Here is a 23,352-nt window from a genome sequence, read left to right on the forward strand (position 1 = left end):
GCAATGATGCATTTGGAATTGAACAAGTGACTGACTTTACATGCCTTCTGTATTACTTAATTCCTTGCAGTAAAATTGTGCAATTTGCCTGCTTTCTTGATTCTTCTGTATTGCTGTTATATTTGTAAAAAAAATGGCTGCAGGGCTTCCTCACTTGTTTGCTTGCTTGAGAAATAAAACAATTCACATGCAGTACATGTTTCTCAGAGAAAAATGTATTTCTACAATGATCCACAATCCTATATATAGTGAACTGCACTTACACCAACAGCTTCAGCACATTTTAGATTTTGGCCAAAACAGATAATCCAGAGAGAATGGATTTACAAGCAGAAATATGTTTTTAGGGTAGGGATGGAAATGTCACATTCCACAGTAGGGGGAGTGCATCTGTGGAACTTTTGCATTGCCTGAAAACCAACAGAGAGAGATTTAGGACTGTCAGCTTTGATTACTAGTTGGGAGGGACAGTTGGGGTCCCCTTTCTTTTCCCAGCAGGTGATCAGTGATGCAATCCATTCAAGCAGTAAAGTAGTTACAGGTATGTTCAGGATCATTTGTGTCCGTTCAGATCCAACACAACTTGACACTGGGTTTTGTTTTGTTGTCCTAGATACCCTCTGGTTTCAGCATGGCCAGCCAGATTGCCGAGTCAAATGGTGAATTTTGCTTTGATCTTTTCCGTGAGCTGAGTCACCCAAATGTAGATGCAAATGTATTATTTTCTCCATTCAGCATTGTATCTGCTCTGGCCATGGTATACCTTGGTGCAAGGGGCCAAACTGCATCTCAGGTACAAAAGGTATGCTTTTTCAGACCATTTGAGAATGTAAAAAAGATTGGCCATTTATGCATATACTTGTGGTTCGTTGCTGTCAACACCTTCTAAAACAAACAAAAGTTCTGGGTTTTGTTTGTCGCTTAACACAGCCAGATTCTCAATTCATGCTGTCTCATGTGTTTCCCTCTATGGCAGTTGTAAACCCCATCCCCCAAAGGCCACTTTGAGAGACGTTTTGTGGAAATCCTTCCCCATGAGGCTTGCCACAACATGAACATGTAGCAAACAAACGTGAGCTTTATCTAGAAGCTAATACAGTAATTCAGAATAAGAAAAGCAAATCACTTTTTACATTCAAGGAGTATGAGGAGACTCACAGCAGCCAGCCCTGGTACACACAAACAATACATACCTATGCTTGTATGTATGAACCTTCTTTTTGTGAGGTTCCAAATTGTGTAGACGGAATTTATGCAGATACAGTTTGAACATACACGAAGGCTGCGTTATGCGAAGACAGACCACGCTCCAGCGTCCCAGGAAGAGGGGGTCTTCCACATCGCCTTTTTGCTGGTCCTTTTTACAGGGATTGAATCTGAGACCTTCTGGGTGCAAAGTGTGAGGGACTGCTCTGTTCCATGTTTGGACTGTCCGTACAAGCGACAGGCCAGACCTCTGTCAGTGGAAGGGTTCAGGCCTCGGCCGGACTGTTTCCCATCTAGGCCCCTGCTGGAATGTCCCGCGCGCTTTCCTTTCCTCGTTCCCCCCTCCCTCCTGCGACCTCGGCTTTCTCAGGCTTGAGTTAACGAGCTTCCCTGATGTCTTTGATGTGTATTCAGTAGCTTAGCTCAGCGCTGTTATCACTTGGTTCCCAAAACATGTAACCGACGTCTGCAATGTAGAAATGTTTATATTCTGGCTCTTTTGCAAATGCGAACACTTGCAACTTTGACCGTGAAGGCCCTGACCATACCTGATGCCTTCCAATAAACTTACCTGCTTCTGAATGGTCGTCTGAGCGAGTGATTTTATGGAAATAGCCCAGGGAGGTTGGAGAACCTCACACAAAGCAGATATGCTCTACCGCTGAGTCACAGCCTCTCCCTAATGCTTGTGTGTCCATAGGGCCTTTACACAAAATGCATACAGGCTGTGGTCAGGGCCTCTCATCACAAAGCCTCCCTACGACACACACACGTATTCACTCACTCAATTGTCCTGTAAGAAGATGATTAAGGAGGGGCAAATAGAGCTTTATAAAAATTATGCATAATATAATACCACAATACTAGAATTTACAAGCACCTAGTGGTATTTCTGGGTGGTAGATTTAGGGCTTTTCACCCAAAGAGTTAATAGAATATGATGATGCCTACTAGTTGGTTGACTTTAGAAGGAGATTAAACAAATTCATGGAGGACAGGTTCATCAGTGGGTATTAGCTTCCATGTTTAGAGGCAGTAACCTTCTGAATTGTGGTGTTGGGGTAACAACAGGGGGAGGCTTTGACTGTGACCTACTTGCAAGCCTACAGGTACCATCTGATTGGCCACTATGTGGAACAGGATGCTACACTAGATTGGCCATTCCTCTCAGCCAGCAGGGCTGTTCTTATTACTATGAAATAGGGTTGCTGTTCTGAGGGTAGTGTCAGGCCTTTGCCGTTAGCTGGAGTAAGGGCTCTTGACATGAGTAGGCCAGGTTCTGGCTACATGACAAGGTTTTGAGTTCCCATGCCTGGAATCCCTGTGTACGGTTTCGCTTGACCTGTTTACGACAGATGTGCCGATGTTATGTCTTCCCTTCCTGGGAATCGCTTATCTCAGGAAGGTTTCACTTTGTTTTAGTTTCTCTGCCTAGAATGCTTTTAAACTGTAACATGCATACATTGAGTCATTAACAGCCTCACCTGCATGTAAGGCAGTCAGCTTCTTTAATCTGTCTTTTTGCTCCTAATAAAGTAGCATTGCTTAGGATCACCTGCCTGAGCGTGTGTGCTTATGGGATGCTAGGGACAAATGCCTGAGTCTGACATGAGGCTGTTAATCCCTCTTTTTTCTTTTTACTGACTTCTTACTGTCCTCTGTCTGCGGTGTCGCGTTCCCCTCCAATGCCATGGCAGGGGACCAGGAGGACACCCAGTGACTCTTTCGGGAGGAGGCCGAGCAGACTGCCACCAAGGAAGCCGAGTGGGCCGCAGCCGCGGAACTTTGGCAGCAACTCCTGGAGGAGGCTGAGTGGACCGCCGCTGAAGAGGCTGAGTGGGCCGCTGCCCAGGCGATCGGATGGCTCGTCGGGAAAAGGGATGAGTCGCTCACCCAAGAGGAAGCCCAGTGGCTCATCGAGGAGGTGTTCGGGAGAGCCACAGTGCCGAGGAACCCAAACCACCAAGATGGGGGTGCGACTGGACCAAGCACTGACTCCAGTTGGAAGCTGGCTGGCAGGTGAGGATAGACCCAGGTACACCGTACCCTGGGCCTCAGGACTATCGGACAGTTTTCCACATTTGTGGAAGTACCCTCCATGGGAGGGGTTGCCTTCCAGCATGACCACCCGGTGACGGCACCAGGTGAGCTCTGGCACCCAAGAGAAGCCCTGGGATTATTCTTCCGATATGGCGAGGGAAGACGCGGGGTCTCGGTGGAATCATCGGTGTGGGGAAAGGATCTACGCTGAACGCAAAACTGGCGAGACAGGGAAGTGGGCTTCCAGCACCAAGGACAGCGAAGGCGAGAGAGTGACGAGGACTACCGACGTCTTCAACATCAGAATTAGGAGCTGATCGAGCAGGTAGCTGTGATGCGGGGCCTCATAGAGGGACTTTGGCAGGAGGTGGCCGACCTCCGTCTGATGCAGTTGGCGCTGCTGCCACCCCAGCAACCAGCGCCTGCTGCTCCGCAAGCACCTGCCGCACTGCTTGTGCCCACCGCTCCCCAAGCGCTCGCCATACCACAAGCGCCTGCCACTCCCCAAGTGCCCGCCGCACCGCATGCGCCCGCTGTCAGCTCTAGCCCCGTGATAATTTCATGAATAAATTCCATGAGATGCTTAGTCCAGAAAATCAGGTTTATTCAGAAAAGTCAACAGGTTTCAGAAGCCTAAAAGTCAAATGGACTCTAATGCAGGCGACAGGTAGAAACAGAACATAAGTAGCAAAACGAAAACTGATAACAGGGCACCATGGTAACCACCACCACCCCGGACACCAACGGGGCACTCAGTGCTTCTCACGGCGCGAAGTCTAAACAGGGAATCAGGCGAGACCTTGAACGAGGAACACAACAGCAGCTGCTCACAACCACGGCATACAATTCCCAGGACCTGCTCCTGACATTCTGCCCCTCCAAAGCCCTCCCTCACCCCCCAGTGCCAGGCTTGTGAGGGTAAGTGGCAGGAAAGTCCCAAACCAACCGGGGGCGGAAACGTCCCTGGCACGTACCCACTCATCTTGTGTGGGGCCAAAATGTTTCCAGTGGACTAAGTATTGAAGGGTGCCCCGGTGACATCGTGAATCTAAGATTTTAGCAACTTCGAAATCCTCCTCTCCCCCACCATCTCGGGCACCTCAGGCGGTGGCTCTGGATGCCATTTTTGTGAGGGCACATACGGTTTGAGGAGACTGGTGTGAAATACCGGATGAATTCTGCGTAGAGATTTTGGGAGGGAGAGTTCCACGGTGACCTGGTTGATGATGCGGGAGATGGGAAAAGGACCCACATATTTGGCGCTGAGTTTGCCGCAGGGGCGAGTGGAGTGCAGATTCTTGGTGGACAAGTACACTAGGTCCCCCACCTTACAGTCCATCCCTGGGGAAAGATGCTTGTTGGCCTGAATTTTGTATTTGCACTTGGCTCATTCCAAATTTTTAATGAGCCATGGCCAAGTCATTTGGATAGTGTGCACCCACTCATTCACGTCAGAGTGCTCCCCCTCCCCGGACACATCAAAGTGCCCAATTGGGTGAAAGTCTTTGCCATACACTGCCTGAAAGGGACTAAACCCAGTGGACTGATGGACTGCATTATTGTAAGCGCATTCTGCAAAGGGCAATAAATCTACCCAATCATCTTAGTGGTGGTTAACATAACAGCATAAATAGCATTCCAGTACAGCATTATCAGTTTGAGGATAAAAGGCACTAGACAGACCCTGTTCCACCCCAACCAATTTCAGAAAGGCCCTCCAAAATTTGGCCACATATGTGCCCCCCTGTCACTCATGATCTTACACGGAAAACTATGTAGTCGGAAGACATGTGACACAAAGAGGTGTGCCAGTTTTGGGGCGGAAGGAATACCTGCACAAGGGACAAAATGCACCTGTTTAGAAAACAGATCAGTAATCACCCAAAGCTCTGTATTTCCCCCACTGGGGGGAAGATCCGTCATGAAATCCATTGCAATCACTTCCCAGGGTTTAGAGGGGGTCTCCAAGAGTTGTAAGAGTCCGGGCGGCTTGCCTTGGGGCAGTTTGGCTGCAGCACAGATGGGGCAGCTGCGGATAAAAGAGTCTACGTCCAATTGCATGCCTGCCCACCAGAATTGACGCCGTAATAGATGTAAAGTTTTGAGGAACCCAAAATGTCTGGCCGTCTTGGCTGCATGAACCAAGCCTAACACCTCCCCCCTTAAGCCCGCAAGAACGTACAACCTGGAATCTTTGTACCAAAAGACTCCCCGTTTCACTAGAGTAGTCGGTAAGGCTTGTGCAGAGCTGTCAGCTTGATAGCTACGACACAGAGTTTCTTTGAATGAATCAGGCAGTTCCTCCACCCCCTCAACCCTGGGAGTCATGGAGGCGGGTGGTGAAGGCGGAGCCGGTGCCCCGGGAGGAAGTGGGGCTGAGCGGCCGGGGCTCTGTACTTTGGGAATGACAGGCTGTTTGGTTGGCGGAGACAGCAAGATGGGCGGCCCTGCCGGCTCAGCTGGGCGCGAGGTTTGCCCATCCTCCAACAGCAGTGGCAGCGACCGGGTTTGGGATCATGTTTGCACTGCGAGCGTGGGCAATAAATGTCGCTGGACAGGGGTGAAGAGTGAGTCAGTGGGCCAATCAACTTTGGTAGGATATTGGGGAAGTCTAGACAAAGCATCGGCCAGTAAGTTTTGCTTCCCAGGTACATGTTTCAAAACGAAGCGAAATTGGGCAAAGAAGTCCGCCCAGCGCACCTGTTTCGTGGACAACTTGCGAGCCCCTGTTAGGGCCTCCAGGTTTGTGATCGCTCCAGACTTCAAATGGCAGTTTGGAACCTTCTAAGAAGTGTCTCCACACAGTCAGGGCATGCTTGAGAGCAGCAGCCTCTTTTTCCCATATGGCCAGTTGAGCTCGGTCTGTGTGAATTTTTTAGAAAAGTAAGCGCACGGATGCAATTGACCATCCTCCCCCTGCTGCAACAAGGCTCCCCCCATGGTGACTTCGGATGCATCGACTTGCACAATACACATTTGGTTACAGTCTGGGTGTTGTAAAACAGGTTCAGAAGTAAACAGGCGTTTCAATGTGTCAAAAGCTGTTTGACAGTGGGGGGTCCAATTTACTCAAGTGTTGGGCAAGGTAGCTGCATTCCCCTTCCCCTTAGTCTTAAGGAGGTCCGTGATGGGGAGTGCAATGTGAGCGAAATTGGGGAGGAATGTTCTGTAAAAGTTTGCAAATCCAAGAAACTTCTGGACTTGCTTACGGGTGGAGGGTGGCTCCCAATCGAGTACTGCTTGCACTTTGTCAGGGTCCATAGTTAGCCCATGGTGTGAAATGACATAGCCGAGGAATGTCAACTGCTTTTGGTGAAATTCACACTTGGAAACCTTAGTTTAGAGCTGATTGTCTCTGAGACGTTGCAACATGTTTGTCCATAGTTTTAGAGTAAATAAGGATATCATCCAGATAAAATATAACCCCTTCATACAGAAGGTCATGTAGGATCTCGTTAATGAATTGCATGAAGACCCCCGGAGCCCCTTTGAACCCAAAAGGCATGACCAGGAATTCAAACATCTCAAAGCAACTTGAAAATGCGGTTAGAGCCTCATCCCCCTCCCAGAGACCAAACGAGACCAACGGGGCACTCGGTGCTTCTCACAGCGCGAAGTCTAAACAGGGAATCAGGCGAGATCTTGAATGAGGAACACAACAGCAGCTGCTCACAAACACGGCATACCATTCCCAGGACCTGCTCCTGACACCCGCCTTGCCCCAAGCGCCCGCAGCTCCGTAAGCACCCGCTGCCCCGCAAGAACCCACGGCTTCGGGACAACCCGCCCCCCCCAGCCTCAGCCACCAGCTCCACAGAGGGAGCTGCGAGCCTCATTCAATGGGTCGGGGGGAAAGCTCCCCTACTTTTTGTTACAAGTGGATGGCTTCATGAGAAAGCTGGGGGTTACTTGTGTTTCGGAAGACTGTCAGGCACGGTATGTGGCTTTGCTGCTGGAGGGAGAAGTGGCGAGCTGGATGGTCCAACAGTTTGACCTTCGTTGCTGCGCGCTGCGGTCCCTGGGTGACTTTATGGATGTGCTTAAATGGCATTTCAAGGACCCATTCCAGAGCTAGTGAGCCAAGATGGCTCTCCTTCAACTTCGCCAGGGGGCCAAGTCAGTGATGCAGTATGCGGAAGAGTTTAAGTTGCTTGCTAGATTGGAGTGAAGCCACTCAGGTGCAGTATTTCTGAGAAGGACTAAACCCAGAGAGGGGGCTCCCAGCTGCCAGGGAGGGCAGCCGCTCCGGCAGCGGAGAAAGCGAAGCGGTTTCAGAGTGGGGCATGCCTAATTTGTGGGGGAATGGAACATTTCGCTGCCACTTGCCCTTCCTGGCCTGAAGGGCCTCCTGCCGCTTCCTGCATCACCAAGGAGGAGACGGCGCGAGTTGGAGGCAAGGATCGTCGATTCGGTGGTTTCTAGTTCGGATGGAGCCGAATTAAAAAAAGGTGGGAAAATGGCCAGCCAAATTCGGCGAGTTCGGGTGGACGCTGAATAAATTCAGGCAAATTTGGCGGCCCTGAATCAGCAGCATAACCATCAGTTAGTTAGCAGAATTCTCCCGCTGCCAATGATGGCCCAGCTGGGTCTTCTCCTGGCCAATCAGAGCAGGGATTCTCACTTTTGAAATGGCCAGAAGAGTATAAAAACTCTTGTCCTGACTGCATTCATTTCCTTCTATTTTGGTGGTGCTGCTGCTGAGAGATCCTGACTGGGCCGAGCTGCTGCTGCTTAGTGGAATAGGATTGGATTTACTTCTCCGTGCTTCTGCTGGAAGACATCGACACAGTTTGATTTTGGGGTTTTTTCATTACACATTTTCTTCCGTGTGTGTGGGGGGGGAGCAGATTCTGTGGTTGGGGGGAAGCCAAAGGGGGGCTTTTGCCTTTTCTGCCCAAGGGGGGTGCCCGCTCGCCTCTGCGGGACTGTGCATTCTGCTTTTGTTTCTTGCCAGTTGCCACCCTCGCCTGGAGTTGAGTGCGGTGGTGTGGAGCGAGTCTCCCTCTGCTCGGCACCCGCGCACCTCCTCCTCCTTGGTATGTTTGAGTTTGGGGTTGAGCCGAGTTTGGGGTTGAGCCGTACTGGTTTGAGAGGGGGGGCTTTGCCTTTTCTGCCCGGGGGAGTGTCTCTCTCTCCCTGGTTTGAAGGGGGGGCTTCAGGTGTTTGTCTTCAGGTTTTCCCACATTAATAAGATCTGTCCCTCAATGTAGGGTTTAAAAGCATAAGTCCAGGACACTCGCCTGACGTTGCCAGGCAACTCTGATAAAGTTCTCACAGTCAAATACATGGGCAAAGACACAACAATAACCAGGTGCTGAAACAGCATAACACTCTGAGAAAACACTCTGGGAAACGGAATCAGGCCAAGACCTGACAGTACCTAGGCCTCAAACCATTATCTGTGTATTTAGATGACTTAGACAAAACACGATTTATACTACAAGTGAAATTGTGTGTGTGTGTGTGTGTGTGTGCGTGCATGCACGTGTGTGTATGTCTCTTGTAAATTCATATCAATCATAGTTACTGTTGAGAAGATAAACAAGAGCACCGAAATGATAAAACATAACCATTCAGTCAATTATGGAGAGAGGACACTTCCATGTTCATACTGTAGAAGGTAACATCTACATGTGTTTCAGTTTTACTATTTGAAAAATAAAACTATTAAAGTCAATTTGCCATAATTTAGTAAGCCTGATGCAATCTCTCCCCCTTATGCAGGAGAATATACAGGGTGGGGGGAGGGAGTGGGCAGAGAAGAAGAATTACACAGTAATTACCTTGAAAAAGAAAGAAGTGTAATATAACTACTACATTTAATTATAGCATAGCCAATTCACTGATTCATTAAATCCTTGTGGTTGCAAAGTTCCTAGATGAAAGATCCAAAATGTTTCTTTTCTCAGCAGGCTTCGTTCTACGTTGGAAGCATGAATTGGCACTCTGTCAATCACCCAAAATTCCAGTTGCTTATCATTGTGGCCAGCTTCTAGAAAGTGTTTCACAAGTGGAATATGAGTCTTCTTTGTTCTGATGGCATATTTATGTCCACAGATTCTTAATCTAACATTTCGAGTTGTCATATCCACATACATAAGATCACAAGAACATCGTAAAATGTAAATAACCCCCTTCAAGTTACAATTGTATAGTGACCTTATGTCATAGGACCTGCTCTTGTTTGTATTCTCAAACCGTGTCTTTTTACTGCATTCCCACACAGCTTCAATAATGTCATATTTGCTTAGGAGGAGTCTTTCATTTAATCTATTCCTATTTATAATTCCAGGTCCTTCATTTTGACAAATTTACAGAATATAAAAACCCCAAACTGCCTCCGGTAAGTTTTTGCTCCTGTTTTATTGTTTACCAGAATAAATCCCACTGATAGGTAATTAAAGAAGAGAAATGTATCTCTGAATATTGTCACAAAGACATATATGTATCAATCTTTCTTTATTGCATTAGCAAAAAAAAAAAGTCATAGCAGTAAAGTGAAAATTCCACAAAGATAAAAATTAAAGGAAGAATTAAAATGTTTTAGACATTTTACAGAAAATATTATAATACAAATTCATTGTTAAAATACATATATATCTAATAATAAAAAGGAAGACCATACATCCCAGAGACTAATTAGAAGTGACAAAGTGACCCAGAGTGGAACAATCAAGGGTCATACAGACTTTGGTCACGATGCCCCATCAGCTTTTTATCCTTCGTGATGGTAGCAGCAAATCCTGTAATTTGGAATGTAACCAATTTGTCCCTATATGAATAATTTCTCCTGATCTGACCTTCCTGGGAAGTGGGATATTATGGTCCACAAAAATTTGCTATCTTCAACCTCATATCTTGGGCATTGGAATGTAATGTGGGATAGATCCTCAATAGACTCATAAAGATGTAAAGGATGGAGTTGCTATCCTATTTTGTACATAAGTTTATAGTTGCCTTTGAGGAATTAGTGGTAGCATTAGAATGATAAATATAGCCAAGTATTCTGAAACTGCTAGAAGGGAAGAACTGTTAAATGCAGTTAATGAGAAACACCTTTATGACCATCACAACATCTTCCAAAGTTACAAGAACTTCCCTGGAAGTCAGGGGGCTTAGAATGCTGAAGCACATCAAAAGCACTGCACCAGGAACAGAGATGGTATGGTAAAGGAAGACAGTGTTTTTGACAGGCCTTTGCCGTTAGCAGGAGTAAAGGCTCCTGACATGAGTTAGGCCAGGTTCTGGCTACACGTCAGGTCCTTGGTTCCCATGCCTGTAAATGTCTGTGTACAGTTTTGCTCGTCCTGTTTTCCACAGCTGCACTAATGTTTAGTCTTCCTTCCTGGGAATCCTTATCTCGGGGTTGCTTAGCCATATTTACCTTCGCAGCCTTCGCAGCTTTTAAACATGTAATCTGTCTCTATTCGCCATTACCAGCCTCACCTGCCTGTAGGTAGTCAATCCTGTAATCTGCCTTTTTGCTCCTAATAAAGTATTACTGCTTCAGAGCTACCTGCCTGGATGAGTTTGCTTATGGGATGCTAGGGACAGATGCCTGATCCTGATATTAGGCTGGTAATCCACTTTTTGGGCTGTGGTGCCATGTTCTCCCCAACACCATGGGTGAAGCTCCGGACACCGAAGTGCCCAATACCACGAGACCGCTGATTCCTGACCAAGAGCCGGTAGACCCCAAAGTACTGGACGAGGAACCTAAGCAACCGGAGAAGCCAGAGGAGGTCCCCAAGTTGCCGTTGGGACAACCGTGACCTCGGGGCACCGATGGAACAGTGCCCGGACTTCCAAACGTTCGTCCGCAGACCTGGCTAGAATCTCCGTGGGTGCCTTCACACATAAATACCCGGCAGTGGCAGGGAGTGGGCTTCGTTTGGCTGGAGGAGGACTGGGATTTTTCAGTCGGCTCTCGGAGGGGAGCAACGGGGGTTTCTGTTGAACCACCTCTGTGGGGCACAGAATTGCGCCAGACGCAGAAGAGGCAAGAGAGGGACGAGGACTACCTACGCCTCCAGCAGCAAAACCATGAAGTGGTCGAGCAGGTAGCTATGCTGCGGGCTTTATTGGAGGGACTTTGGCAAGAGGTGGCCGAAATCCATCAAGCGCAACTGGCGCCGTTGCCGCCTCAACAACCGCAAGCGCCGCCACTGCCTACGCAACCGGTGCCGCTGCCGCCCCAGCAACCAGCACTGTTGCCGCCTCAACAACTGCCTCAAGCACCGCTGCTGCTGCCCCAGCAACCGGAGCCACTTGGGCAAACTTTTTGATAAACGGGCGGAGAAAATTTGCAAAACTGAGAAATTGTTGAAGCTGCTTCCGCGTTTTGGGCATCTCCCACTCCACCACGGTCCGTATTTTCTCCGGGTCCATGGCAAGGCGGTGGTGCAAAATCACATAGCCCAGAAAAGTCAAAGAGTGTTGATGGAATTCACATTTAGACACTTGATTGTCTCTTAAGCATTTTAACTCCTCACTGACCAATTTAACATGTTCATCATAGGTTGTGAGGGCTATGTGTTCCGACTTTTCATCCCAACCCCTTTGAACTCGTAAAAAGCAGTTCACACCTCCCCGTGCCTTCCTGGGTCTCACGGCCCATCTATCTGACCAGGTGCCAGCTCTCCCTCCCCTGCTGTGCTTCCTGCCTACACTCCCTCAGGCCGAGTCCGGCCTTGAAGTACTGATAGCCCTCACTGTCTCCTTGGAACTGTTTGATGTTTTGTATTGCACCAATCTATCTTACTGTTTCTCACAATAGGAGTGTGAACCTCTTGCCCTGTAGTAGATATATACTGTAACCCCGATTAGCTAGTTCACTTGTAACTTTGAATCCGTGTCTGCTCATATCTTCTGAAGCCTTCAATAAATCCTTTGTTTCTGCACCAAGTCTGAGCAAGTGATTTGGCGAAGTAGCCCAGGGGATTGGGACTCTCACATAGGTTTTAGAATAAATCAAAATGTCATCTAGATAAACAATTACTCCTTTAAATAACAAATCATGCATTAATCATTAATCATTTGCATGAAGACTCTAGGAGTTCCAGATAAGCCGGATGGCATCACCAGGTATTCAAACATGATTGGGTGGAGTTGAAACAGGAAACATGGCCTTGGATTGGCCTATCCCCGAACCCCCCATTAGTGGGGGGGGGGAAAGAACACTTTGAAATATCCAAAATACTTGACAGGCTGTTCTGCCAACCTCCCGACTAGTCTGGACAGATGAATGCCAGTTAGTGGGATGGCCCACTAGGGCGGGGTGCTCCTGTAGCAGCACGGTGCTCTGAATAGGCCTGCAGCAGGCAGGGCAACAGACTGGGGTTTCTGAAGCCGAGGCTTCTACAGCTGGCAGCTGTATTAATTGGGAATGGGAGTAACAGACGCAGTCCAGTAACAGTCCAAGGTCAGTCAGGGTGAAAGGCAATCCGTCAGAGCGAAAGGCAGAGTCAAGGTCGGGCCGGTCCAAGGTCAGGCAGGGAGTCCAGAAGAATTCAGGGTTGAGAAAGCAGTCCGAGTCGATACACCGTCAGCCAGAGTGGAGTGCCGCAGGTTCGCCACGCGTTGCTTCTACAGCTTCTGCTGACTCAGCCCTCCTAAATACTTGTAGCTGTCTGGGGGAGGCAGCTTCTGTAAAGACTCACTCACTATCTTCATGGCTGTCCCGGTTCCTTCTTTGTTGTTCTAACCTGGCTGTTCTGCCAGCACCCGGCCCATTTTCCTTTGACGAGTCCCAGGAGACATCTGTTCCTCGTGGTCTCCCGGCTCCCTGGGCAGCTTCCTTGATGTTCCTGGGTCAGCCGGCGTCTGGTCTTCTTTAGGTTGCTCTGCAGCCGGTGACTTTAAGGTATGTCTTGGCAATACATCGTCATCAGCTGTTTTCTCTGTCAGTGTGGGTGGGGAAGGAGGACTCTGTCCCTGTGTGAGGGTCTCTGTCTATGTGTCTCTGCTTTCCATCACCTGCTTTTGCTTTGTTATCAGTGAACTCGTAAAAGCAGTTCACACCTTCTGGTCTCAGGCGCCAGGCCTGATTGCCCCTAGTATCTTCCCCCCCGCTGTTCTTCCTGTCAGTACTCCCTCAGGCCGATGCGGCCTTGGAAGTGTGATAGCTTCACCAGACTTCCTGGGACTCGTCTGATGTTTTGTATTATGCCAAGCTTGTAACTTCCCATAACAATAAGTGTGAACCCCAGTGCCCCAGTGCCCTGGAGTCAATATATTCTGTAAACCCGAATAGCACCTCACTTGCAGCTTTCTACCTGTGCCTGTCTCATCTCCTGATGTCTTCAATAAATCCTTTGTTTCTTTATCAACGTCTGAACATTTGATTTGGAGAAGTAAACTCAGAGAGAGGGGATCTCTCACATTAAGCTGCAAGTCATTGCCTCTCGGACTGCTGCTGTACCTTTTGGGACAGAATGCAAGGCGACGAGGAAAACACCCCTACTACCCCTGACGCACCGAATGAACCGGTGGTGCCGGAGAAACCGGACCCCAAGGAGGAGGGTGCCAAGCCAAAGAAGCCTAGGGATCCCATCCCCGACCAAGGCCGGGACGGACGTCCCCGAGGACTTTTTAACAATTGGCTGGACTCCCCCAAGGGTTGGTCTCTCTCCCGAACCGCGGCGAAGGATCGCCGGTTGGCCTTCCCCAGCACGGGACTCGAAGGGGACCCGGCACGCAAGGAGGCCCTGATGGAGGAAGAACGCAAGCAGTGGCAGGAGGATCGCCAAGCTATGCAGGAGCAGATGGAAACCATGCAGCGTGTGATGGGTGAGATGGCAGCGGCCCTGGACGCGCTGAAAGTGCAACCGCCCGCCGGCAATCTCCCGGACGGAGCACCGGCAGCCCCTCCCGCGCCTCCTAGCCTCCCGTCCCGTCGGGACCTGAAAGTCACGTATGACGGTTCAGGGGACCAGTTGACCTTTTTCATGGTCCAAGTGGACATTTTTATGCGAGAACAAGGCCGAACCTTCACATCCGAGGAGTCCCGGGTGCAGTACGTGGCTTCCTTACTGCAAGGGGAGGCGGCCGCCTGGATGGTGTTGCAGTATGAACTCCGCTCGCCGGTGCTGCGAACCCTGGACGAGTTTATGGTAGCACTCCGAAACCGCTTTGAGGACCCGACTCTGGGAGAGCGGGCTAAAGCCTCCCTGATGCAACTGCGCCAAGGGACCAAGTCGGTGGCGCAGTATGCAAGTGAGTTCCAGTCACTGGCCAGCCGAATCCTGGACTGGAGTGAGGCCACTTTGGTACAGTGTTTCAGGGAGGGCCTCAACCCGGACCTCCAACATTGGGCCTTCATGCAAGGGAACCCCCCGGATGTGGAAGGTTGGGTTCGCCACGCTGCCGACATCGAGAATCGCAAACAACTTTTGACCTTGTCCAAACAACGCATTGGACGAGACCCGAGACCCCGGAGCGACCGGGGCCGAGACTTCCGACTGGGGGGCAGCGGGGGTCCCTCGGCTGCTGAACGCCGCAAGCGTTTTGAGACCGGTGTCTGCCTGACCTGCGGAGGTAAGGGACACTTTGCGTCACAGTGCCCCTCTCGTTCGGGCCGTCCCAACCCCCCACGCCAAGCCCCGACTGAACCACAGAAGGCGACTGCCGAGGACCAGCCCCGCCGCAGGAGCGGACCGCCGGGCCGACGTTCCGGCGCACCCTCCGCTCTCCATGCGCGCCCCCAGGACGGAGCCTCCACTTCTACTGGCCCGACGGGGTCCCGGATTACAAGTACCACTTTTGATTCGGACGGGTCCCCGACCGCCACCACTCCTTCCCCCTCTTCCAGCGAGGAGGAAGAGTGGGAACAGCCGGCAAAAAACGCCGTCGGTCTGCTGTAGAGGGGGCTCCGCAGCAGACCGCCCCTGTGGTTGTGCAAGGAGCTCCACCGATGGTAAGCGCCCAAGAGGACAATGTATATGTGCGTGTTCACCTTTCCCTACCAAAAGGGGGTCCCAGTTTAGAATTCCCCGCTTTGGTTGACTCGGGGTGTGCCCGCACCATGATTAGTGAGGACACAGCCAAGAAACTGGGAGTCCGGCGCAAGCGGCTTCCGGGACCCCTCCGCTTTTCCCAAATGGACGGGAGTGATTTTAAACGGGGCCCGGTGACCCACAGAACTGCAGCCGTGATTATGTCCGTGGGGGAACATTGGGAACGCTTATATTTTACCATCGCCCCTATAGTAACCCCGGTGGTATTAGGGATGAACTGGCTACGGGGACACAACCCGTCAATCGACTGGGTTGAACGGGTGCTCTCGTTTCCCGAAAACCCCTGTAGATTACATGACAAGGAACGGGTTGTCCGGTCTCCGGCCGCCGCTGTGGTAGGGTCTCCCCCCCCAGCCACCGTTCCTCCTCAACTGCCCACTGAATACTCGCAGTTTGCGGACGTCTTTGATGTTAGGGAATGTGACGAACTACCCCCCCACAGAGAGACGGACTGCGCCATCGAAATTGTGGGGGAAGGCAAACTGTCTAAAGGGAAGGTCTACCCCATGAGCCCTAGTGAAAAGGCGGTGTTACGGGACTATCTGGATGCCAACTTGGCGAGGGGTTTCATACGCCCTTCCAAGGCTCCTTATTCGGCCCCAGCCTTCTTTGTGAAGAAAAAGACGGGAGATTTAAGACTGTGCATTGACTTTCGTAGGCTAAACGCCGTCACCCAGTCTAACGCTTACCCTCTCCCTCTTATTCCCGACCTTCTAGCACAATTAAAGGAGGGCCGAATCTTCACCAAACTGGACTTAGTGGAAGCATACCACCGCATTCGCATTAAAGAAGGAGACGAACCCAAAACAGCCTTTTCCAGCTGTTTTGGAATGTTTGAATACCTAGTCATGCCTTTCGGACTTTCGGGGGCTCCCAGTGTGTTTATGCAATTAATTAATGAGGTTTTGCATGATTTGCTGTTTCGGGGGGGGGTGGTATTTCTCGATGACATCCTTATTTACTCTGAAACCATGGAAGAACATGTGCGCCTAGTGCGAGAAGTGCTCCAGCGGCTGCGGGAGCACAAACTATATGCTAAGGTGGCCAAATGTGAGTTCCACCAACCTTCCATTACATTTCTTGGGTACGTGATTTCCCACCAAGGGTTAGAAATGGACCCCGCAAAGGTCCAGGCGGTGTGGGATTGGGAACCCCCCACTACCCGCCGCCAGCTTCAGCAGTTTTTGGGATTCGCTAACTTTTACCGCAACTTCATTCCCAACTTTGCCCAAGTTGCGCTTCCCCTCACTGCCCTGTTGCGTACCAAGGACAAGGGGGCTAGCGCCGCGCTTCCCTCAGCCCGTTTGCAATGGTCCCCCCAGTGCCAGCAAGCTTTTGAACTTTTAAAGCTGCTTTTTTCATCCGAACCCGTTTTGGCCCACCCGGATTGCACCAAGCCTTTTATGGTGCAAGTGGATGCCTCGGATGTGGCCATGGGCGGGGCCCTATTGCAGAGGGATGAAGGGGGGCGGTTGAGACCATGCGCCTACTTCTCCAAGAAGTTTTCCCAGTCCGAAATCAACTGGGCTATTTGGGAGAAGGAGGCGGCGGCGGTCAAACATGCCCTCACCATATGGAGGCACTTTTTAGAAGGTGCCGAGCTGCCGTTTGAAGTGTGTACCGATCACAAGAATCTCGAGGCTCTCAAGGGAGCTAGAAAGCTCAACGCCAAACAAATTCGGTGGGCCCAATTCTTCGCAAAATTCCGGTTCACCCTCAAGCATGTCCCTGGCAAAGAGAATGCCCTAGCTGACGCTTTGTCACGACTTCCCCAGTATCGCAACGATTTCGATCGCCCAGTCGACTCCCTGTTCACTCCCGAGCAGCGAGGGGAGGTTCCTAGCTTAGCCGTCACTACCCGGTCCAAGCCCAACAACCTGACACCCCCCCTACGCTCAAAGGTATCCCGGAAGCCTTCAAACAGCGACTCCGGGACGCCTCCTTACAGGAGGAGGAGCACCATCTCCTCCCCACGGGCTTGGAACGAACCAACACCTGGTGGGTGCAAGGGGGAAAACTATATGTCCCATCCTCCCTTCGTAAAGAGGTATTGGGACTTGTACATGGTGCCAGGTTGGCGGGTCATTTTGGTTTCATAAAAACTCTTCACCTGGTACGGAGGCAGTTTTGGTGGCCCGGTATGAGATCCGATGTAGAGCTGTACGTGCGCAGCTGCCCCACTTGCGCCACAGCCAAAAGACGGATGGGAAAACCCCCAGGGCTCCTCAAACCGCTTGAGAACCCCTCCCGACCCTGGGAAGTCATCGCCATGGATTTTATCACCGACCTACCTCCAAGTCGGGGAAAGACGGTTCTCTGGGTAATCACGGACCTCTTTTCCAAACAGGTCCATTTCGTTCCATGTGCAGGTCTTCCTTCAGCCCAGGGCTTGGCTAAACTGTTCGTCACACACGTCCTCAGGCTACACTCGATCCCGAGGAAGGTCCTCTCCGACCGGGGGGTCCAGTTTGTTGCCAAATTTTGGCGAGCCTTCCTGAAGCTAATGGGGGTGGAGGAACAGGGCCTTTCTTCCGCCTATCACCCCCAGACGGATGGTCAAACGGAACGAGTAAACGCGGTGGTAGAATGTTATTTGCGTTGCTATGTAAATTTCCACCAGGACGACTGGGTCGACCTGCTGCCATTTGCCGAATATGCGTACAACAATGCGCCTCATTCCTCTACCGGCTTTAGTCCCTTCCAAGTAATATACGGGACGGAATTCGGTCCTTTCGGTTCCGCTCCCGTCACGCCAGAGCTCCAGTCCACCCCTGATCTTCAGGAGTGGATTCAGGTAGTCAAATCTACCTGGCCATGGCTGCTCAAGAATCTTGAGAGGGCAAAAAGCAAGTACAAGGAACAGGCAGACAAACACCGGTCTCTGGGGTGGGAACTTAAGGTGGGAGAGCAAGTCTATCTGTCCACTAAAAACCTCCGCTCTCTGCGTCCCTGCAAAAAATTGAGCGACCGTTATGTGGGACCTTTCCCCATTACCAGAGTAATCAATGAGGTTACCGTGGAACTGGAACTCCCAAAGACCCTCAAGGGGGTCCATCCAGTCTTTCATATAAGCCTCCTCAAACCTTATGTGCCAGCTCCCCAGTTCCACCCCCCTCCCGCACACGAGATTCCTACCGTGGTAGGGGGAGATACCCATTTGGAAATATCCAAGGTTTTAGATTCCAAATGGAAAAAAGGTTTTACTTTGTTCGGTGGAAAAACCTTGGGTCCGCTCACGACGAGTGGGTGGCCGCACCCCACATGGCGGCCCCTCGCTTGATCCGAGAATTCCACCTCGCTTATCCCGATAAGCCTCGCCCTCTCGAGAACCCTGGAGGGGGGCCTTAAGGGGGGCAGAATGTGAGGGTCTCTGTCTATGTGTCTCTGCTTTCCATCACCTGCTTTTGCTTTGTTATCAGTGAACTCGTAAAAGCAGTTCACACCTTCTGGTCTCAGGCGCCAGGCCTGATTGCCCCTAGTATCTTCCCCCCCGCTGTTCTTCCTGTCAGTACTCCCTCAGGCCGATGCGGCCTTGGAAGTGTGATAGCTTCACCAGACTTCCTGGGACTCGTCTGATGTTTTGTATTATGCCAAGCTTGTAACTTCCCATAACAATAAGTGTGAACCCCAGTGCCCCAGTGCCCTGGAGTCAATATATTCTGTAAACCCGAATAGCCCCTCACTTGCAGCTTTCTACCTGTGCCTGTCTCATCTCCTGATGTCTTCAATAAATCCTTTGTTTCTTTATCAACGTCTGAACATTTGATTTGGAGAAGTAAACTCAGAGAGAGGGGATCTCTCACACCCTGGATCTGATCTCCGTCAGAGTCTGAACCTGTTGTCAGGCAGCCTCTGACAGTTAGCCTTTGAAACATTAAAGAGAATGATTACCTCAGAGCCAGTCCTGAAACATCCTGACTGTGAAAAGGTTTTTGTAGTCCAGGTCAACGCCTCTGATGTGGTGATGTGGGGCCTCCTCCAACGAGGGGAATCCGGACAGCTCCAGCCTTGTGCCTTCTTCTCTAAAACGTTTTCTCAGTCGGAACTTAACTGGCCCATTTGGGAGAAAGAGGCAGCCACCATCAAACACACATTGACTGTGTGGTGGCATTTTCTTGAAGGGGCTGAAATTCCCTTTGAAGTCTGATCAGACCATAAAAATCTGGAGGCTCTGAAAGGAGCTCATAAATTAACAGCAAAACAGGTCTGCTGGGCTGAATTTTTTTCCAAGTTTTGATTTGTACTCAAACACGTACCAGGCAAGCAAAATCAGCTAGCGGACTCTCTCTCTAGACTTCCACAATTCCAAAGCAAAACAGACCATCCAATGAAGTCATTGTTTATGCCTGCACAGAGGGAGACTGGACGTTCCACTCGTTACCCTCATTTTATGACCTTCCGAGCAAGGAGTCTAAACACGAAGTCCAACGTCTGCGGGCTCAAAACCAGGCATTGCAGGAGCACATGGCTCAGATGCAGAATCAAATGGATTTAATGTGGCAGGACGTAGGCGAGATGCAGCGGGTGCAAACTCTAGTACTGGCCCTGTTGCCGCCTGGTCAACCAGGTCAGCCAGGAGTGCTGTTCCAACCATCATCAGGTGGGTTGCAGCGGACCTCTGCTCTGCTCCCCCCAGCTCCACAGCCAGGATTACCCCAGCCAGAGGGGCTCCGGACGGGAGCATCAGGACTACTTGGAACACCCCAGTCGTTACGCCAGGGTTACCTGGGGTGCCAGGACAACCGGGGGTGCTGCCTGGAGGTTTGGCGCCACGGCAAGCAAGGGGGCCGCAGCCCAGAGCGGGGGAACCCGCTCCGCCACCCAGAGGTACGAGACTGATGCCTGCAGTGCCAGGACTACCAGGAGCGTACATGCAACTGGGGCCATAGCCCTTGCCTCCACCATTTGCCCTGCCAATGACCTTTGATGGGTCTGCTGAAACTCTTCCCTGCTTTTTGCATCAAGTGGATAGCTTTATGAGGGAACAAAGACATACCTTCCCCACGGAAGACAGTCGGGTTAGGTTTGTCTCATCCCTCTTGGAGGGTGCAGCGGCGGAGTGGATGATCCAACAGTTTGATCTTTGAACCCGATCCATTCAGACCCTAAACAACTTTATGTGGGCGCTACACGAAGACACTTCGAAGACTCTTTCTGGAGTGAAAAAGCTAAGGCTGCCATTCTTCAACTGCGCCAAGGCACTAAGTTGGTCAGAGAGTATGCCAGCGAGTTCCAATGGCTTGCTAGTAGAATTGTGGACTGGAGCGAAGCCTCCTGGGAACAGTACTTCCGAGAAGGATTGCATCCTGAAGTGCTGTACTGGGCCTACATGCAGAGGGATCCACCTACACTCGAGGACTGGATTCTGCTTGCGGTAGAAGTGGAATGCAGGTGGCAAAACCTCTCCCTTTCCAGACAGAGAGCTAAGGGAGTGGAGCCGCAGCAGGAGCGGGCAGCCTCAAAGATGCCCGCACAGCTGCCGCGGAGGATGGCGGCTCCCGTGACTGAGCGAGTTCAACGTATCCAGAGAAAAGCTTGCCTCATCTGTGGAGTTGTGGGCCATTTCGCCGTGGTCTGCCAGGTGCGATCCGAGCGGCCAAACTCAAGCCCAGCCAGGAGAGTTAGGAACGCAAGGGAGGAAGAAACCGTCGGAAAGCTGTTGGCAGACGGTTCCCATGAGGTCTTCTGCCACGGACCTCACCATCTCAACATTTGACCCCTCCGGGTCTCGGATTATAAATGCCGCCATCCCAGATGAGGACAACGTGGATTCCTCGGATGAAGAGGAAACCCAAGAGGTTTCGGCCCTGAACCTGGTCCCAACGGGTGACCAGTCAACTGAACGAGCTGAGTCAGCGGAGCAGGGAGCACCACTGCAGACCCTTGTACCCATACAGACCCAAATCCTCCATTAATGGTAAGAGATGTGGAGGACACAGTGTATCTGGACATCATTTTGTAGCATCATGAGGCCCCCCCCCCCCAAATAACTGTTAAAGCCTTAGTAGACTCTTGGTGCGCCCGCACTTTAATTAATGAGGACAACTTCAAGGCTTTAAAAGTGAAAGCCGTCACCCTACCCCACTGGTTCCCAACCAGGGGTCCGTGGATCCCCAGGGGTCCGCGAGAACTAAATTAAGGTCCACGAAACAAAGTTATAAACCCATAATAAATTAATATTTTCAATTAAAACTTCTCTATTATAAAATATATATATTCAAATATTATTCTAAGTTTAATGTTTAACTAACAGTTATGATTAAAGTTTATTTTCAAATTCTCGGAATTTTTATTTTGAACCTTGGGGTCCCTGCACCGAACAAAAAAGTCCTAGTGGTCCCTGGTCAAAAAAAGGTTGGGAACCACTGCCCTACCCCAACCCATTCAATTCGCTCAGATGGATAGTAGTGGCTTTAAAGGGGGGCCGGTTGACCGACGGACGAGCAGAATCGCCATGGGAGTGGGGGATCACTGGGAGCAAATACACTTTAACATTGTGCCAGGCATTCATTATGCAGTAGTCTTGGGGGCAAACTGGCTATGTGGACACGGCCCCACTATTGACTGGATAGCAAAAACAATTGAGTTTGCCCAGCCGCAATGCAAACGCCACCAAAGAGAGGTGGCAGTTAAGGTTCCTGTTGTGACGGCAGAAGTCGGGGTTTCCAATTACCCCCCGAGTATCTGGACTTTGCTGACATTTTTGATGTTAAAGAGTGTGACATTCTACCCACCCCCACCGCGAGACGGACTGTGCTATTGAGGTGGTGGTGGGGAGAAGCTAACAAAGAGTACGATTTATCCTATGAATCCTAAGGAAAAAACAGTACTGAAAGACTTTATTGACAAGAATCTGGCACGGGGCATTATCCGCCCTTCCACGGCTCCCCACTGCGCTCCTGCCTTCTTTGTGCATAAAAAGACAGGGGACTTGAGAATATGTATAGACTTTCGCAAACTCAATGCTGTCACCCAAACCAATACCTACCCCATCCCCCTCATCCCGGACCTCTTAAGCCAACTGAAAGAAGGGCGCATTTTCACCAAACTGGACCTGGTGGAAGCATATTATCGCATTCGTATTCGAGAGGGGGATGAGACATTTACTGCTTTTTCTAGTTGCTTTGGGATGTTTGAATACCTTGTGATGCCCTTTGGGTTAAAAGGAGCTCCGGAAGTCTTTATGCAAATCATTAATGAAATCCTTCATGACTTGTTGTTTAAAGGGGTGGTGGTTTACTTAGATGATATTCTCATCTACTCTAAAACCTTAGATGAGCACATTACTTTAGTCAAAGAGGTTTTGCAACGTCTCAGAGAAAACCACCTCTATGCTAAGGTTTCCAAATGTGAGTTCCATAAAAAAGAACTAATGTTTCTAGGCTACAGAATTTCGCACCAAGGGTTAACCATGGACCCTGACAAGGTACAGGCGGTGGTAAACTGGGAACCTCCAACCACTCGCAAAGAGGTGCAAAGATTTCTCGGTTTCGCTTTTACCGGAATTTCCTCAGCAATTTTGCACAAGTGGTGCTTCCTATTACTGATCTCCTAAAAACCAAGGGGAAGGGGGTTGCTGCTACCCAGCCTTCCGCAAAAGATGACTGGACCCCAGAATGTCAGGTAGCCTTTGAGACTCTGAAACGTTTGTTTACGACCGAACTGGTGCTGAAGCATCTGGATTGTGACCGCCCATTCATTGTCCGAGTAGATGCTTCTGAAGTTGCCATGGGAGGGGCCCTCTTGCAAGAGGGAGAGGGAGGCCAATTATACCCATGTGTCAGGCCTGCTTTCCACTGCTCTCAGCAGCCTGTCAGACTGAGAATGGTTTAGTTTTGATTCCACCAGGTGCCTCTCAAGGTCGAACTTGCTAACTGCTGAATTCCTGTTCCAGCACTATCTCCCGTGGGAACGGCTCCTCGTTAGAGGGGGGCCCGCCATGACCTGTTGTGACTGGTACTTTCCCTTATAGGCCCTACACTGTGCTCCCCGTGGCCATTCATGCCAATTTACCTGTAGCTCTGCAAACCTGTATGTTTTCCAATAAATCAGCTCTCTTTTGGACTCCTCGTCTGTGGATGCTGTTTGTGGG

At 50.4% G+C, this 23,352-nt stretch overlaps 1 protein-coding gene across 1 annotated transcript in view; it reads left to right on the plus strand.

The window, feature by feature from the left end:
* The first annotated feature begins 631 nt into the window (after window positions 1-631).
* LOC130482053 (ovalbumin-like) overlaps window positions 632-23,352 on the plus strand; it is a 38,193-nt gene continuing 15,472 nt past the window's right edge. The window contains exons 1-2 of the mRNA XM_056854865.1: window positions 632-802; window positions 9,539-9,589. Of these exons, the coding sequence (XP_056710843.1) occupies window positions 632-802; window positions 9,539-9,589 (222 nt within the window). The remainder of the gene's footprint in view (window positions 803-9,538; window positions 9,590-23,352) is intronic.

Source organism: Euleptes europaea, chromosome 8, assembly GCF_029931775.1.
Source record: "Euleptes europaea isolate rEulEur1 chromosome 8, rEulEur1.hap1, whole genome shotgun sequence".
NCBI lineage: Eukaryota > Metazoa > Chordata > Lepidosauria > Squamata > Sphaerodactylidae > Euleptes > Euleptes europaea.